At 38.5% G+C, this 19,573-nt stretch overlaps 2 protein-coding genes across 8 annotated transcripts in view; both read right to left on the bottom strand.

Moving 5' to 3' along the window:
- Positions 1–4,139, bottom strand: part of epb41l3 (erythrocyte membrane protein band 4.1 like 3) — a 64,993-nt gene extending 60,854 nt beyond the window's left edge. For 3 of the 7 annotated variants that reach the window (XM_023335985.1, XM_023335986.1, XM_023335988.1), the window contains exon 1: positions 3,960–4,135. In XM_023335985.1, coding sequence (XP_023191753.1) covers positions 3,960–4,002 — 43 coding nt within the window. In that variant the 5' untranslated portion in view covers positions 4,003–4,135. Of the gene's footprint in view, positions 1–3,789; positions 3,932–3,959 lie in introns of those variants that run through there. The other 4 variants (XM_023335981.1, XM_023335984.1, XM_023335987.1 and 1 more) reach the window with 3 other exon arrangements.
- Positions 4,140–7,146: 3,007 nt separating this feature from the next.
- On the bottom strand, positions 7,147–17,095 carry tmem200c (transmembrane protein 200C). Its single transcript, XM_005801986.3, has 2 exons — positions 16,997–17,095; positions 7,147–9,916 (listed from the first exon to the last, which is right to left on the bottom strand). Exon 2 carries the CDS (start codon positions 9,881–9,883, stop codon positions 8,354–8,356), a length of 1,530 nt encoding a protein of 509 aa, XP_005802043.1. The 5' UTR covers positions 9,884–9,916; positions 16,997–17,095; the 3' UTR covers positions 7,147–8,353.
- Between the last annotated feature and the right edge of the window lie 2,478 nt (positions 17,096–19,573).

Below are 19,573 nucleotides of genomic sequence, written 5' to 3'. Positions count from 1 at the left end.
AATAAGAGCCTCTTTTCCTGGAAAATGTCTGATCCATTGACCAGGAACTAACCTGAAGCTGCAGCAATTACATCAATTTCCAAGGCAGATATTAAGAAACAAGTGGACAAATCTTCCTTGCAATGAAATTAGACGCTTTTGTTTTCCTTTTTAAATGTGCATGAAGTGCAAATCGTCTTACCCAAAGTAAAACATCCAATCTAAAAGCATGTTTCAGTTTAACAAAATATTAAAGGAGCTAAAAGGACGATCTCCAGCAGACCTACGCCTTTAACTGCTCAAACTGCGATGTTTTTTATTACCTGGTTGGTCCTATAGATATATGCTTCATTCCCCTTTCAGTCTGAATTGGGGAATTCCCGGCTGCTCAACCATAATTACAGCCTTCCTGTGTTGCATTGGCCCAGCTTGGAAAAACCAGGACCAGAAACATGGTCACCCGCAACATCTTTCACGTTAAAAAAGCAAGAATGACATAATTTACAGCCAAGGAATAACCTTACAAAATGGCATATTTTCAGTTTTAGTTTGCAGAGCAGCATTACTATAAGTTTAACTCTGACTATATGCAGAAAAGACAACATTTTGTAACTTTTTGTTTTCAGAGAGCACCAATCTACAATGAAGTATTAGGGCCATACTAAGAAAAACAATCAAAAAATAAAAGTACAAGAATAAAATTGTTCAAGGATAAAGTCAATATTACAAGAATAAATTCAAAATATCACGAGAATGAAGTCAGAATATTATGTCTATTCTAGTAATACCACGACTTCATTCTTGTACGACTTTATTCTTGTAATTTTATGACTTTATTCTTGTAGCGTTTTATTATTTCTATATTATTAGCGTGGCCCTAATACTCCATCGTAAACATCTTTAAAAGAGTCAATCCAATTGTTTTCTTGCTAAAAACGATGAGTGTGGCTTTGCTTTCAAAAAATGGAACTGAAACTTTGGGGTTTTATAGTCCAAAAATAGTTTAAGCATCTGTGTTTTAACTTTGCTACATCTGCTTGTTTATATCGCAGCAGAGATAGTTCTAAAATCTCATTTTATGACACTAGCTCTTATTAAATCCACCAAGAAGTAATAAGAGAAAAACTACAGTGCTTCACAGAAATGTAGAGGAGAACTAACACGGTAGAGCTAGGCAATAAATCAATAACTATATACACAGGATCAATGTCAATAGATAATTCATTTCACTGAACTCTGATGCAGAACTGCACAGCAGAGGAAAGGCATTAGCTGCTCAACCTCACAGCCAGCTAAGCAAGGCAGATGGCATCAACTAACTTACTCTTTCTTTGGTTACCTAGCAACTCACTCACTCTTTGGTTACCTAGCAACAACCTGCTGAGTAACTGACGCAGCAGCAGTTTAAGGTTTTGCCACGAAGCTGCTTAAAAATAAAAATCAACGGCATGGAGTGAAGTACAACAGCTCAAGAGGAAATTGTGAATAAAAGAGGAAAAGTCACGTCACTAGTTCAGCAGAATTTCCGATATTTAAAACAAAAACCTAATCAATAATTATCAATATAGACTGATGCACTACAAAAACAGAAAATCTTACCAAGTGTTTTTGGTTTAGTTCCTACTAAAAATGTCTTAGTGCCCTTGAAAAAAGACAAAATCTAACTTCCAAGAAACTTGTCAGCAAGATATAGGAGCTTGTTTTAAGTCAATAATTCCTTAGTATTACTTTTAAGAAGTACTATTTCAAATGGCAGATGATTTCACCCATAACAAGACACTTTTACCACATTATACAATAGTATGCTTTAATAGCATACAATATCCAACCAGAGGACCAATAGAATTGTTTAGATCTAGGTATTTATGGGTTTCAATGGCCCAGTCAAAGTCTAGACCTACATCTGTGCCAAGACTTGATGCAAACTGTAAAAAACAACAACAACAAAAAAGATCTAACCCAGCAAACATTCCTCTCCCTCACAGGGAATCTCCATAAGGAACATTTTGCACATGAACTCTGCACAGTAATTCACAATCTATAGTTACCAGTTCAAGGTTGTACAAAACATCAAGTGAGACATGAACTGAGGACGAGACATTCTCCTGATTAGTTGGATGGAACAAACATGCGTCTTGTTTATGGTACAGCCAAGACGTCAGACAGTTATCTCCAGCTATGAATTTTTTAGCTGGTATTAATGCAGCGAGCACAGGCAAGGAGAAGAGATTACATTTATTATTTCTGTGAATCCTCAGGACAAATGTCTGTCCTGCTCACATGTGGACTCATTGGTACATTTATTGGACTTTGGATAGCTGGCAGAGTAAAGTCCAGAGTTCTCCGCATAAATCTATCTATAATCTAGCATACAAGGAGCTGACTTTACATGCACAATTTCCTCAAAGACTACAAATGCTACCAGCTACCAGTGGTCCATGCAAACAGGCAAGACTGCACATGCTGCCACCAACCAGACAACATTTCAAGTCTCACGGACTTTGGCCCAGGTTTATCTCCCCGGTTCTCCACATTCTCTATCGTGATTCAACCTCGTTGACCTGGTGAAACTGTTTTTGACTGAGAAACAAACAAGCCGCCTGAAACTTCAGACTCTTTGAAAGAGGATAGTAAAGATACTTTCGAGAGTACAGTGCTAGAGATTTGCCCACTTTTCTTCTGGTTTTGTCACACTAATGTTTCAACATTTTTATTTTAAACAGAAATGACAGAGAAATTAAGTAAAATATGTTTTAAAATGATCATTTTATTTGATTTGGGGAGAAACAAAACTATCCAGGCCCTAGAACTGACCTTGTTAGGCTTCACTGGAAGAATCTTCTATATAACAGTGTAGTAATTTTCACCCACTCTTCTTTGAGAATTGTTTAATACCATCCCAAAGGGGCATTTTTTGAACATAAACAGACAATTTAAAATTATTGGGGTCCCAAAGCCATTAAAATTGCTTCCTAAACTTTTCCAGTGTGAGTGGGCCCCTTTTCGTCTACTTCCTGTTGCCAGACAGGTCCTATATTTAAAGGGTGGTTACTTTCTCACAAAGGGACAGTTGTTTTTATTTAATAACTGAGATTATTATTTGAAAACTGCATTTTGTATTCATTCGAATTTGTTTGTAAGAATAACAGAAGAGAAATGGTCACACTGCGACCGAGCATACCCAAAGTGAGTTAGGCTGATTTTCTAAAAAGGTCTGGCCTTCGAAATGAAGAACCTTCCCTTCTCTGATCCATTTACATTTCTATTCTTAGTCAACTTCAAAAAGGAAGCCCACGCTGTGACAACTTCCCATTTCCGAACTGCCTGCATGTGCCCAGCACAGATTTTTATTTAAATCAGGTGACAGTGTGTGTGTATCAATGAAGCCAAGGTTAAGTGCTTTCTCAGCAGTTATAAAAAGAAGAGTTAAGAAACCTCCTTAGAGAAGAAAACAGCTGATAAAGGCGAATGGACGTGACAATCAGCACTTTTAAGGAGCCTGCAACGTGTCATGGACTTTAATAGTCCAGGGATTTGCTTGGTTTTTTATCACAGTCAGCATATTTTATACTTTTAATTATCAATTAAGTTATCTTCTTCAGATTCTGATTGCTGCCACAACAAATGTTTGTTTTTTTAAATATATATATCTAGAGTCATTAAATGCTAAATAAGAAGTTGAATAAAAAGTGACGGTTACCTCACACATGCTTAGTGCTGACTGACAAGAGACATTAACGTGTTTTTAACTGATGTCTGGATTGCGTGACGTTTTGCGTGAAACATTTGTGAATGGACACTTGCTCTCACCGTTTCACATTCCGTGGCACCAGGAAAACAGCAGCCCCGTCACGGTGCGTGGGGAAAGCCCGGTGGTTTGCAGCGGGAGGACAAAGACGAATCCACATGTTAATAACTATGATCCACAACGCTGTCTTAACCGTTTATGCGAAACTGAAACTCGGAACTCAACACTTTACCTTGAGTCTTGAGAGGGGCAAAGAAGCGAAATCCCCCTGACATTAAACAAGCAGCTGTCACACAGCGGCGTCACCGACCGGAGGGAATGGGAATCCCGGTGTGGGGCTCGACCGAGTCCGGGTGCAAAGGACCGGACACCTGTAAGCGCTCAGTTTTGGTAAACCTCCCCCAAAGAAGGAGTGAGTTAACCCCGCCCCTCGAGCTTGAAACGCCGGACCTTGTAAACACCCACGTTAGCAACGGACTCTTACGTCATGTTCCGCGCAGTGCCCCCTGCTGGCGGCCGGCAGCAGCAGCAGTGTGCTTGATGTAGAGCCGAATGTCACATGACCACTAGGGGGCCGCATCAGGCTGGAGCCACACTTTAAGTTTGGAAACTAAAATAAGCTTAAAGATGAATATTTGAAAGCTTCTTGTGAATATTTATCTCACTTAGCCTCAATTTCTGTTCTGTTTCCATCACCGTAACAGTTATTTCATAGACGTAGATAAGCAGAATTTATTGTCATTCAACTGTACATTTAAAATGAGTGAAATTCAAACACATAACAGAAACCGTTTTTTAATTTGAAGAATATTTTGTCATTTACTATTAGCTGTATTTTTGCAAAACTTTTGGAAAGAAGGTGTAAAGCTGGTACCTTGTAAATATGTTCAATTCTCTTGCCTTTAATTTTTTCAATTAAAGGCAATAAGAAATCATAGTTAAGCAGTTCTTTTGAATGTTTTTATGCAACATCTGCACAGGATATTTTTAACAGAAGGAAATCAATTACTTTTATAAGTAATTTAATGTTTAATATCTTCAAACTATGTGTTTTATATTTCTAGGTTAGATACCAAGCTGTCATTTTTTTCCATATTTCTGGAAAGATCAAATAAAATAAAGATTTTTATAAATTTTTTCAGTTTTCATGTAGAGCATTTTTTGTATGTCTATCAAGAAGTTCCATTTTCACTCATTTGCTTTGTCTGTAAAAATCTGGAGACATTTATATTTATAGCTTTCTTCTGATTAATGCTCCCCTTGCCTGCAATTTAGATTTATTTGTTGGAAAATCTGGGAAACAATCCATCATTCTTTTAACCTCTTCACAATTATGTATGATTTTATGCTGGTCTATCACATAAAAATCCCGATAAAATAGTTTTATAAGTAAGTAATAAGTATAATAAGTTTGTGGTTATGTGGTAAAATATTATCATCTCTTTAAACTAATGGCCTAAGTATTTTTTTTTCTGCCAAATGTGATTTTAGCAACAAACAAAAAAACACATAAAAAAATCAACACTTTTCTGCCCCTCCCAAAAAAATGAAATAAGCAACAAAAAAAAAACAACACTTTTGGCAAAACATGACTTAGGCCATTATTTTAGAAAGGTGATGATATGAAAAAGTTTAGGTACTTTTGTTCAATTTCAGAACTAATACTCTTAATCTGAATGGTGGCATAATTTGCTCAAATTGTGCTCTAATAGATGTTTCTGTGGAATATTTTATGAGTCATATCCATAATCACTCTTCACTTTTTTTACAAGTGAAAAAATATGTCCACTCATTTTATTTAAAGCCACCATATTAGAGGGTTTTTGATTTAACAAAATGTGTTTTCGTTTCCTTGGTTCAATTTTGCTTGTATTTCTGGATGCAGTTCAGAACACTACCTTCAATGACAATGGCTCTCAGATGTCCTTCTTAGGTCATTCTTTGATTTTCCTCTCCAGCACTACCGTTGTTTATAACCCAATGATAACAGCTACTTAGCAACGGTTTTAGCCAAGTCCTCAGCTTCCAATGAGATTTTCTGCCCTTCTGAGCGTTTTAATAGCATTGTGTAACCTCCAGTGTGGAGATCTACAGAACTGACTCAAAACAAAAAAACACAAATAATAAAAGAAAACATATATGAACCCTTTCTCAACTTGTAAAAAGATTCAATCCCTCAGGAATGATCCGTTTATAGAACTAAGTTGTTGCCAGCTAACTGTCTTACAGTAGCTGTAAAAGTAGGTTTCTTTTTCTTTCTAGGCATCTTTTCTTGGTCTTCTCAAAAAAATCCAAACAGAAATATATATTGCACCAAAACAAAAAGATGCTACTATGAACATTTGACATCAAAAAGAAAAAAAGACTGCATAATTTAATTTAAAAATGCCAATATTTGTTAATATTAAATGCCTTGTAAACTATTTAAATAATTCAGCTGAACAATTAACAGAGCTGAATGAACAGAGACATCCTCTGAAGTGCCATCAGTGGCCAACTGATATATTAGGACATTCTTATTTTCTTTGGTTACCAACCATCTGAATCAGCAGACAGTTTGCTGCTCTGTTTGTTTCTGCTAAAGACAACAAAAACATATTACTTATTCTACTCAGAAAGTACTATCATGACTGTATTTTCACTGTGCTTGATGAATCAGCTCTATTTATACAACTTATACATTTTAAAAAGCCTGTTGCCAATTAACCACAAGTTCCAGTTATGTAACAGTAATCCCAAAACAAGGCTACTATATATAAACAACAGTAAAGACAGTAAATATAAAACTTATTATGTACGTTTTTGGTAAATAAATGGTAGGAGGTGTAACTCACCTGTAGTAACAAAGAGTTGCTAATTTAAAGGGACTCCAAGTGGACTCAGCAATAGCATATTTTAGCATGTAGCCTACAGAACAGTTAGCATACCAAAATATTTGGAGTAGCAATGTGTTGTGAAAACCACAAAAACAAGCTGTTATATGAAAATCTGTGTAGTTAGCATAGGAAGATGCTAGCTTTCGTTGCTATGTTTACTACACATGAGATATGACACCGTTTATAGCCTTGTGAGTCTCTCAAGATAAGTTAGCATAGCAACATCAGTTCAAGGAACTACAAAACAAGTAATAGCTGTACTTTAGAAAACTATAAAGGTGCAAATCTACTTATTCTCTACAGTTAGCATATTAACATGAGTTAGCGTAGCAGCACTAGCTGAGAGATCTGTCTCATACAAGAGTGAAAATAAATTTTTTTGGCATTTGTCCAAACTAGTAGCAACATTTTTAGGTGATTTAAATGGCTGAAATATGATCTATTCCATATGATCCCACTTTCATAAAATCATGCTAAAAGTTAATTGAATTAGACCAAAGAACTTGTTGTATTCACTCTAATATCATACAAGGACCCAACAGAGGTGTTACACTCAAATTTATTCAACCAAGTATGTTTCATGTAAACAAGTGTGCACAAAGGGAAGACCTTGTCATGAAGGTCTCAACGCTAAACCAAACGTCTACCTGAGATTTAGTTCAATTCACCAATTCACATGTAATTCACAGAACAATGCAGAGAAACAAATCTAGACTATTTCAGTTTTCTGTGGCACATGTTGATGCTACAATACAACATGTTGGACAGCAGTTATCGGAGACAGATTTGGTAATCTTACAAGCTACGATGTCGGCCCTAAATGACTCTTCAAATAGAATTTTCTTCACTATTTTTTCGCTCTGTCATATTATTTTTTACAAAGCTTCTCTAAAGCTCCTTTAAAATCTGTGATATTGCTCTTGCTACATTGAAAAAATAGAAAAGTTTCATTTGAACACTGAGAAGTGGATGTAGTTTTAAAGAGGACCTATTATGCAAAATTCACATTTTGCATGTTTTTATGCTTCCATTTGGGTCTCAGTTCATTCTAAAAAAGAGCCCAAGCACTAAAAAAAACACCCAGCTGTTTTTTGGCAATAAACTAATGTTTTTTGTTGACTGGAAAATTAATTGCTTCCAAATGCTCCTGAATCAAACGGACACTGTGTGGTTACCTAGCAGCCCCAGCAGAGACCAGCCCCGTTACCTAGCAACCCGGACCTCCTGGTCAGCTGGTTTTACAGCTGCATTTGCTGGAAAAGACAAGTGTTTTGTTCTTGACTTACCATCCAGAAAATATGTTTGTATAATGTTCAAAGACGGTTGTATAATTATATATCTGTTTGCAGCCATTTTCACACGCAAGTGTAAAGTTGAGCTTGAGAAGGGCTATTTTGGATTTAAAGTGACAAGAGGCCCTAAAACAGCTCATTCTGAAAAAGATAAAAATAGTCTGAACTGAGCAGACTAAAATCTTATTATCTAAGAAGGATTTTGTTCAAAAATGTACCATAGCCCATGGACCTATCCTACCTGTTCAAGGAAGCATAATAGGTCACCTTTAATAAAGAGTGTTGCCCTCTAGTGTTCATGGCTGTGTTTCAATAGTCCTTATCAGTTAAGTATTTGTTTTTCATTTCCATTTCCTCTGTAGCCATCACATATTCATTACTGACTGCAGAAGAAAGTACAAATCAAAGAACAACACCATAGAGACATTAGGGAGGCTCGTAAGCTGAAAAAGAAACACCTAGGGTTCTGTCGCTGAAGTGCTGGGTGTCACTGAATCGTCCCCTCCCTGAGCTCCTTCCTCTCTCGCCGGTGTTGCATCTATTTCTGCTGCCCGATCCGCCGAAGAAGATGTGTGCGTGTCGGAGGCGTCGAAGGACTCGCCCCCGAGGTCAGTCAGTTTGATGTAGCCCTTGCTGTTTGAACGCTCCAGTCGAGGGCAGCTGAAACGCCTCACTCTGTCACTTTGACGTCCCCCAGACACAGACAGGCTGCAGCGCCGGGCGAGCCTCGGCTGATCCGCCAAGGAGTTCAGCGACGTATTTGAGCCCATTGCCGTGGAAACAGGCTGCAGAGGAAACAGCTGGGTCCAATGTGGATGAGGCCGAGACTGCGGTGCCCCCTGTTGATTACCTGTCCCTGTGCTCATGTCCTCCTGGCTCTGATGAAGAGGTGGGGGGTCAGTCACCACTGCATCCATCTCAACACAATGACTGTTGCTGCTGCCATGTCCTTCCTCCTTAATGTTCTCGGCCGCAGCCTCGATAATAACCTCTTCCTCCGAGCGCCCCTCTGCCTCCTCCACCTCGCAGTTATTGAGTTTGATCACTGGCAGCGTGAAAGCGTTCACAGAGGACGTGACGATAGAGGTTGTCTCCCATTGCCGAGGCTGCGGGGCCTGCTCACTACTATTGCTGTAGTCTTTGTAGATGCTGTAGACGGTGTCCGTAAAGCTCTGCACATCTCTGGAAAAACTCCGTGGTCTGCTGGCCAGTGAGGAGCGTCTAAACATCTCGTTGGTGTCCAACTCTCCCTTCAATTGGAGTCCGGTGGAAGGCCAGGAACTGCGTGTGAGTGTCCCACTCGCCGGGAATGACACAGACGGACCCTCGGCGCTTCTGGATTGAGTGTAGTTCACCAAACCGTTCAGAGGTGAGTACTCCTTCGAGCGTATGCTATGCAGATCAATTACCGTGGAGTAGATATCTCTCAGGTTAATGATTTTGGTTTTCTTGTCTCGGTTTTCATGGAGGACAGCATTGGCACAGATGAAGAGGAAAATACCGATTCCCATTACCAATGGTCCGAAAACTTTCAGGTTGTCTGAGTAAAGGTAATTATCCAGGAAGTCACAGAGGATGCCACAGTGAGGAGTGGGGTTGGGGTTGCTGCTGTTGGAATGGCTCTGGTTTGACACATTGGTCTGCCTTGAGGAATGCTTGTTATGGGTCGAGTTAGATGGTGTGCTTCTGGAGTAGCTCATCTTGCTGTTGTGGAAGGCGCCGTTTCTGCGGCGCTCCTGGTACTCCTGCTGATTCTGACTGGGCCAGTAACCCAGAACAGCCATGGAGATCCCAACCATGAGAATTACAACGCCAACGGCAGCCACCAAACCAGCCGGCGAGCAGAGATTGAGCTTTCCTTTCACCACCACCACATCGTTCTTCTTCTTCTTCTTGGATTTCCGTTTCCGCTTATTTTCGGCTCGGTTTTTGGAGCGGAGGGAATCCTGCCGCCTGTTCATGCGCAGCAGCCCACCGGTGGCAATCATGGTGGCGACTGGACAGTAGGCTCGTCACTCAGTCTATGAGGACACAAAACAGAACAGTCAGCTAATATCAAAGAGAGTAAATAATTTTATAGACTCCAAAAAAGTAACATTTCAACATTTTTAGTTGTTTGCCTCTAAAATTTTAGAGACCTGTTTGTCATGACAGTAAAGTACAAGATAGATAATTCTCCACATCCTCCCTGAGCTACTATTGTGACCCACATAAATGTACCACTCCCAGTCAGAAACAACCAATCAGAGCCATGAGGAAAGTCTTAGTGCTCAGTCATCTTCATATACTTGCTGCTTAACATATTAATGGTTCCAAGAAAACTGTTTATTCACCACAATTGGTGGCTATGCTAACTAGCCTGAGCATTCATGACACATTCTACTGTTGGGAAGACATTGTAGTCTAACAGAGAGAAGAGTGTGAGCCTGATTGACAGCGCTAAGACCCTCCTCCTGGCTCTGATTGGCTGTTTTTGACCAAGATGTGTATCTTGGTCCAAAAGATTCCTTCCTTCCTTCCTTCCTTCCTTCCTTCCTTCCTTCCTTCCTTCCTCCTTCCTTCCTCCTTCCTTCCTTCCTTCCTTCCTTCCTTCCTTCCTTCCTTCCTTCCTTCCTTCCTTCCTTCCTTCTCCTTCCTTCCTTCCTCTTCCGTCCTTCCTTCTTCCTTCCTTTCTTTCACCACCACCACAGAATCGTTTCTTCTTCTTCTGTCTTTCTTCTTCTTCTTTCTTCCTTCTTCTCTTCTTTCCTCATTCTTCGGTTCCTTCCTTATCCTTCCTTTCCTTCTTCCTTCCTTCCTTCCCCTCCTCGAAACAAAACCCCCAAAACCCCCCGTTCCGTCCTTTCCTTTCCTCACTTCCGCCTTCCTTCCTTCCTTCCTTCCTTCCTTCCTCTTCCTTCCTTCCTTCCTTCCTTCCTTCCTTCCTTCCTTCCTTCCTTCCTTCCTTCCTTCCTTCCTTCCTTCCACCCACCCACCCACCCATCCATCCATCCATCCATCCATCCATCCATCCATCCATCCATCCATCCATCCATCCATCCATCCCTTTTTTCCAGTGGCAGTTTTTGATATTAGCCATAAGAATGGCTACCTGGGGCATAATTAGAAATGGGGATCTGAAAATTTCAGGTAATTTATTGCATTTTGATAGGAGAAAGGAGAATCAGTATAACTTTTTTATAGTCCAAGTAATGAAACTTGCCTTGCAGCTGTAGTGAAAAACATAAAAAAAAAATACAATCACAAACACAATTACTCTGCAACAGTAGCCAAATCAGTAACGAGCCAGAAGTAATTGTTGTGGAAAATGAACAAACCAACTGTGGGAAAGACTAAAAGTATAGAATCGAAGTTTTCTGTTTATTATTTTACTTTTCATGATTGATCAAATCATGAAATAAAGAGAGGCGACTGTTTTAATGCTTTGAGATGGCCAACGGTAAAACAACCGCGTAGCTCTGCTGTTGCTCCTTTATTCACATTTTTTTACCTTCCCATTAATATCACTTCCTGTCTGAAACTATGGAAATCTTAAAGGTTTGCAGAGTCACAAAATCAAACTAAAAAGAATATAAATATGTTTCAAACTCAGACTATTATATTTTACTATAAATGAAGCTTACAAAAGGAAATAAACCTGAAAATCCAATTATGTAGCTTTGTTAATTAACATCCTAAGGGATGAGGTAGAGAATCTATTAATGGCTACAACAGAAAAAGAGCAAACACGCTTTATTTTTCTGAATGTATGCGGTGAGATAGCGCAGGGGAATCGATATCTAACAGAACTAGTCTGAGTCAGACAAACCCATAGACAGAGACAGAACCCTGTGACCTGACTCCAGCATGTCATCATTTGACATTTTCTTTTTATAAATACCACACCGGCTCTTAAATGCAATCACAAATAATCTGTCATATTTCATAAGAAAAAGCTGCCTCAGAACCACAATCAATGGAAATAGGTTCCTTAGAACACCATGTACAGACCGATTCAATAAATTAGAACATTATTGAAAAGCTCATTTATTTTAAAAACTTTATCACCAAGTGAAAGGCATCATAAAGGTTAAATGATGACTGATTTTCCACTTACAGCTACTTCAGAAAGTACTTTTAATCTGACAAATGATTCATTGGGATATTTATTCTAATTTATTAAAGATGGCTGTATGATCACATGAAAATAATTGTGAAATCTGTGCATTTTTATTGTAGTGTCTCTCACATTTTGATCCCATTAAAACGTCAACGTTTCTAATTAGGATGATCATGAAGTAGGGATGTTTTTCTCCAGAAGGGATAAAGCAGCTGATTGATTTGTTGATGAGAGGAACTAAATGCAGGACAGACCTGGAATAAGACCAGATTTGAGATTGAGGAATAGGTTCACCTTTCAGCAGGCGTCAATCTTAAACATACAACTAGATGTATGAAGGCCTCGTTTAGATCACAAAAATACTTTCCTTCCAATTAGACAAAGCTTGAGCTTTTGCAACAACAAATAAGTAAAATTTCAGTCTCAAGGTTTGCAAGTCAGTGGCGACATACCTTACAAGATCTGCAGATGTAACTGCAGCAAAAGATAGGTAGTGATACAAAGTAGTGATACAAGAGGAATATGTATAAATCTATACCAAAATGAAATTAGTACCACGTATGATTTCCTTCCAATTCACAAAAAAAAGTCCCTTCACAAATCCATCAAAATTCTGCATCAAGAGGTAACTAATGTGCAACAATTAGGTATTTGGGGCAAAACGGTCCATTTACTGTTAGGAAATAGAAGTAGGTTGAGATAAAACAACAATGTGTAAGCATGTAATGAGGGAATAAGTTGCCAAATGGGCAAAGTGGCCCAGAGCCCCATTCAAACCTTTAAAACAACACAGTGAAGAACTCTGGCAGCTATTTTACCAGCAGTTCTCTTGTGTTGTTTAGCAGTTATGCAACAGAGCAGCTGCTGCTTAATTTTTTTTTCCAAAAAAAAAATAAAAATAATGAAAACATTACATGAAAATCAGCATCACCTTACTTTTGTATTTTGTAGACAAAAATCTTATTTTCAACGCCAAACAGATCTTAAATCTTGTTGTAGCAATTCAGTTTTGATAGACGGATAGCATCTAGATTAAGATCCCAGCATTGCAGTGTCAGCATCCATTATGGTGAACATTGTCACATGTCGGCTTAGTACACATCACCCTGCTACTGAGTTATTCTGCAAAGCAAGAGACACGCAGCGCAGGACAAATAAGGAACAAGTTTTTTGACAGAAACCGTTTAAAGTGAGTCAAATTTTAAAGAAGTATTGAAAAGTTAAAAAGGAGCTGATCATGTAAAACATGTGCAATTCTTCCATAATTATTAAAACGCCCCATCATGCATTACATGAGATAGACTTTGTAGCAGTTTTAAATAACCAGCAAACAAATAATCAACTTATTAATAATAAATTGGCCCAACTGACCACTTTTTTATTAGGTAAATAATGTAAAACAGTTGACCAGTAACACAAAACCCATTTCATTTCATTACTGTATAGTTTTGCTCACAACAAAATTCCTGATTAGTCATAAAAGAAATTATTGTTACTTCATATTTTAATAACATTTCTTAGCTCATTTTGAGTAAGATTGCTGATACTGAGATCTGAAACATAATTCATAATTCATCCTTGAGTCAGTAAAGGAATATTTATTCCTTTTATTGGTAAAAGTAGACACTTAAATTCACTAGATTTCAGCATTTTAGCATCTCCAACCCCCTAAAAACTTAAGTTTTGGAGTCAAAAACTCCAAATCTTCAGGATAATTTTTAGACTGACTGTATAAAAAATGACGCTTTTCTAAAACTGAGGTGTGTAAAGTACTCAGCAGATCAAGTGTGTTACATTTGGAAACTACAAAAAATAGCTGCTGACTCAGTCCAACCTACAACAGCTGCAGCGCAAATACAGAAACATCAACTTAATCCTCTATCCATGACCATCTCCTCAACTGTAATCATAGTAAATCTCAGGAGAAAGAATAGAACAACATTGCTTACTCTATATAAAAAAATACAAAAAAATAAAAAAAGATGTGAAATTGACAAAAATAGCTTCTTTTCCCCCTATAAAGTGCAATGTGCAGTTTTATCATGTCCTGCATCAGGGATTGTGCAACAAGTAGAAAATATGCTGCTTCCTCACAATGACCCCTGGAAAAGTATAGGTGCAATTCAAGTCTACAGTGTATGTCTAAAAATACAGAGATGTAGGAAAAAGCACGATGATAACCACCTAGGCTGACAGGAGGGAATAAGAAGTGCGGTATCAGGATGCGACAGTGTAATGTGTCCAGACAGGAAGCCAGCAGGCATGTTCTCTCCACCTCACTCCTGACTCTCCTCTCTCCCACCAAATCTCCCCCGCTGACTCTCTCCTTCCTGCTTTCAGATCCATCAACCAGCACAGCTGCACTTCGAGATGACAGCGCCCTTCACGATCGGTACATCACCAAGAAAAATAGAAACTATTACTCGCTTGTTTACGCACCAGCCCAGTTACGTAATGTATTCTTTTTACGGTTTTGTTTTTATATTTATGATTAATGACAAAGCTGGACAGAAAGCTCACTGTGTTGCATTGATGGAGACGTGAATTTTGTAGCAAACGTTGAGATCATTAAAGAATAATTAATAAAGTTAAGTCCAGTATTCCCATTTTGGCCATGCTGGTTGAAGTTTGATTTAAATAATTGTTCCAATATTTGTTTTCTCAAAAAGCTTTTGTTCAAGCTATTTTTTAAGGGGCAACAACTCAAAACTAAACTTTCATCAAGTGTTAGAGTCAGAAAAAATAAAATTAATAAAAGTGTGACACATAACTTATTAGCAACTAAAATTAAAACTTTCTTTTCTGACACAAAAACAATATTTGGAGTATGTCTGAACAATCAATTGAATTTCCAATCATATATGATTCACTCTTACAACAGCAGCAGCAGAATTTCTCTGCAATTTTAGATTAGACATCCCAAAAGCAATAAACCTGATTTTAACGTAGAAGCTAAACGTAAATCTTTTGTAGACATGAGTCAAAAATAATTGTCCTGATAGCCAGAATTTAAGCCGATAATGTTTTGTTGCAAAAATTTCTGGTCTAAAGGTGGTCTAAGCTTAAATTTCAAATTAGATTTGTGTTTTATTCAGTAGCATTGATGATGCTGAACAGGTTTAAAAAAAATGTTTCTTTGTAGCTTTGGCCATCAACCAGATACAGCTGGTTTGCTTTGTTTCATAGAAAATAATAATTTTTTTGTCCTGTCTGACATCACCGATGTGCGTTACCTTCAAGGAAAACTCTGAATGCACCATGAAACGCACAAATGAGCCATTCAACATGCAACTTTGCAACATGTTACATGTTCACGTGTAACACGGAGCCCAATGAGATGGCTGTTAATGTTAATTCAATATTTGAAAGTGTGTCCAACAAGGACTGAGCTGCTTTGTTTGCTTCCTCCACAGGCAAACTACTCTAAAACTGCGCAGAAAAATTGACATGATTGTTAACAATTTCTCCTTCTATTTGCTGATTGGCCCCGTTGAAATACCGAGTAGAAATCCACTTCAATGGGAGAAAGTGCAGACGGGGAACTGAAGGCATTTGAGAATCGAGCGAATTGCGTCGGGAGGAAATTGTCAGACTAATTTAGGGTAAACATTTGTTTAAATTCGTCGGGAGGTCTAAATGTATAAACTTCCAATAAATGTGTTAGAAGTTGAAATAATTCTATTTTCTGGAAAGTACCAAATTAAGCTAGTATAATTAAAAATACTCACTGGGAAGAAATATTTCGACAGTTTTAAAATGTGGATTACTGATCCACTTCGGTGATCCACTCGTGACGTTAAGACCTCCTCCTGATATTTAGAACAGAAAAGTTGACACACGCTGTTTTGTGACTAAAGTTTTACAGTTGCTACCCCCCTCACCCCCTTCTCCAATTTTAAAATAAACTACAAAGGTTTTGAAATATTCTCTGAAAAAATAAAAAGATTGAGGTAATTTCTCCAGGATGTGGATCACCGAGTTCTGCTCACCTGCTGAGCAAACAGCGCTCCGGATCTCATCAGCAGGTTTATGGCGATCTTCTCTTTGCTTCACGACCAACATGCACTCAAATGCCTCCCGGGCGAGAGCAAGTGAGGCTGCACTAACACCGACAGGGGCGTGGGCGGACCAGAGTCTCCGCTTGGAGAGAGAAGGGCATCGGAGCAACGTGGACCAGAGGTGGGTGTGAACAAGTCGGATTGTGTCTCTGTCTGCGGTGCTGAACAGGAAGCTGATGGTTCCTCGGTTTGGTTTGGCTGCCACGGCAAACAGCTCGTCTGGCAGGATGGAGTAGGCTGATAAAAACGCTCAGTCTGTCCAATCTGCGGGGGCGCATATTTTTTCCCCCCCTCTTTCTTACATTTTTGCGCAATGTTGCATGAGTAACCGTCTGTTGATATTACGGCGCATCTGTTTCCCTTCTGTTGGGAGCAAATCCTGCGAAGAAAACACGAGCCGCCGTGGAAGCTGGAGGTGGCCCCTGAAAATGTCCAGAGCCGACACCGAGTTGGCTGGGGGAGGGGAACGGCGGTCGGAGGGGGGCTCGCAAGGTGAAGATAAATGACAAACATCCGTACACCTCTGTCACGGCCTGACGAAACCCATGCGCTCACAAACCTCAGCGCTGTGTGGTCACAATACGGCTCCTCATGATGGATTCCCTCCCTGCTTTTGTTCTCCAACTTGTTAAAAATACATTTTCTATGTGCGCCTCACATCTGATGCACGGAAAAACAGAAATACACCCATCAACTACGCAAATAAATGCTCCAATTTTAGTCCCTGGAATAAAAGTAAAGGAGAAACAAGCCCACTGGTAATTAAAAGTCTGATTTATCCAGAATATTCTCCAACTAAACCCATCTCTCATGTCAAGCCAATCAAAAGACTCTTGTGTTAAACAGGCGCACTGGGGGATCATATGGATGCAAAACCGCCTAAGAAAGAAATGGTGGTTTTAAAAAGAAAAAGGTGTTAAAATCGGTGAAATATCATTTCTTACCAGAAAGAGTGTGGATAATCTCGGGTCTTCATGGCGCGCTCCTGGTTCGGCTGTGTTCGGTCGTAGTGCGCCGCGCTCCGGTGCCAAGGCTGGAGGAAGAGTGGGGCTTTTTCCAGCTCAACGCGGATTCACAATAGAGCCAATAGGGGCGGGCCAGGCGCGTTTCTATTGGTGGTGATTATTAGAGGAGGTGAAAAATGAGAAGTGTTATCATACTGTATGCTACCTGCTCCAGGGATAATTAAAGACCTAATTCACCACTAGAGTCGGATAGAAGTGTATAATTTCTGCTCCACAATTCCATCTACTTCAATTAAAATCTTATAAAAACGGAAAGAATTAGTAAAATATTGTATTTTTTCTCACATTAGATTTGCAGATGTCTGCACTCACTTCGGACTTGTTGGGGGGAAAATGGACCAACAGAGACTTCTCTAGTTGGTCTACTTTGGAAATTTCACTCTCGATCTTGAGCTGTTCACTCTTCATCCAGAATCTCAGGACTTGATTTTTAAAACTGGTTCCTGCTTACATTCTGAGGCAACTAAAGACACATTTCTTAATTTAGTAAATAAATTGTAGTTTATTGTCTTTAAATATATCTCAGTGGATTGCTTTGGCATGACCAATTGGCTGGTCATGATAAATTGGGGGCTCGTCCGGGATCTAAATCTGGGTTGTGACGGCATTTAAGTCAAATTCTATTTATCAAGAATAAAAATGACAACTTTCCACATCTTCACTTCAATCACATAAAACAGGAGTGTATCTTTTTGAATGAGGTAGATTTATTTGATGTCAGTAAATATATTCAATGTTACTATTAATACATCCAAAGCTCAAACTATATATAGCAAAAAAAAATTCGCTAACATGACTTAAGACAAAAATAAATTGTTTCTTTCATGAGAATCCAGAATAGTCCAAAATCTACAATCATTTCTCAAACTTTAACTAAAATCAAAAATTCAGTTTCAAATTTAGACTATCATCAGCTATAATAAAATTTTGCTGCAGAGGACTGAGAAGGTTTCCAGTATCCAATAGTAAAAGAAAACTGAAGTCTTTGGCTTGATTTTTTTTTAAAAAGATTACATTCAACGAACTGAGTAGATTTATAATAGCAAAAAACTTCAATGCTACAAGTTCAAAACAGGACTGAATACATTTGCAGTCTATGTTAAGATTTTTAACCCATGGACACATTTAGCAAGAGGAAAGTACTACTTCTAAAACAAATAGGGAACAAAGAAAATAGATACAGTTTCAAGACAAGCTAAAATAAAGTAACAAGCCTTAAACCTCCTATAACACAAAGATTGCTTTGGAATGGAGAATACAATCTATAAATACACAAAGTGCACCTAAAAATCTTTCAGAGTGCAGACGATGCAGTCTATTGCTTCTGCAGAACATCTTGGGAATTATTTTTGATAAATTGCAAAGCAAGGGCAATATTTGCATATGCATTCCTCTGAAGGATGTATAACAGACAATGCAGGTATTAAATTGCCATGCTCTGGGCTCCAAATTGGACCCAGAGAAACCGAGCAAATCTAAACACACCACATTAATCAACTCATGTTTAGTGCTTCTTCCTCTTTCTTTACCGTTTCCACATGGGTTACATGGACGTAATTGTTTGAATGCTCTGCCCTGCCTCACCGAATGAAATATGATAGAGTCCAGATGGGTTTCACTTAGTGAAAGAGAAGAAGAAGAAAAAAAAGCAGCCATGCACTGGGCTGGGGAAGTGTGCATAACAAAGCTCAGAGCTGATGCTCCAGAGACTTCACAGAGAATTTTATGACCCACAAATGTGTTTTGTTTACGCCATAAATTAGTGGAAGGAGAAGAGAAAAACTCCAGCCTGCACAACCCACAGTCAGGGATTCAAAGCATACAGTGAGACTGGAAATAATCCAGAGGGGTTTTAAAGAGCCGTCTTTAATCCCTGATGTTAACCAGTACAATAAAGGTCAGCTTTCAGTAAGCTTGTGCAGTTTAGGAAAACACAGAGACACACGCACAAATCTGGGCTTCTGACAAAGACTTAAAACCCCCGTTTACTTCAAACAAATGCACCGAAACGTGTGCTTCTAGGATATCAAAGCACGAAAGGCAGTGGATTTTATTTACATAAAGTATCTGAGGAGATATATAATGAGCCTGAGAAAATACTCCTTCATGCGGATCATTGGAGGTGTATAATCTGTTGTTTTTAATGCATAAATATACATGCAAATTTAGTTAAAAAAATTTAAATGACCCTACTCGGTTACACATTCCTTTGGATTGGAGAACTCTATTAACTACAGAGTATTTTTGTTGTAATTATGTACCAAAGTCAAATTTACCAAGTACTACAACAAGGAATAGCTATGCTATTATTTTTATATGCTAAAAATATAAATAATGTTTGGTTATTTATTTGGATTTTGACATAAATTGAAACAGATTTAGAGTTATGAGAAAAAGATTTATACAACAGTGTATTAGGGCTATTTTGGATAGAAAAACAGGAGTGAATATTTGCCAGAAACTCAGAAAAATTTCAGAGGTCCAAAAGTTGAAGAT

This window comes from Xiphophorus maculatus, chromosome 6 (assembly GCF_002775205.1).
Source record: "Xiphophorus maculatus strain JP 163 A chromosome 6, X_maculatus-5.0-male, whole genome shotgun sequence".
Lineage (NCBI taxonomy): Eukaryota > Metazoa > Chordata > Actinopteri > Cyprinodontiformes > Poeciliidae > Xiphophorus > Xiphophorus maculatus.
Note: the sequence above shows the minus strand (reverse complement) of the source record. Positions and strands in the feature narration are given on the sequence as shown.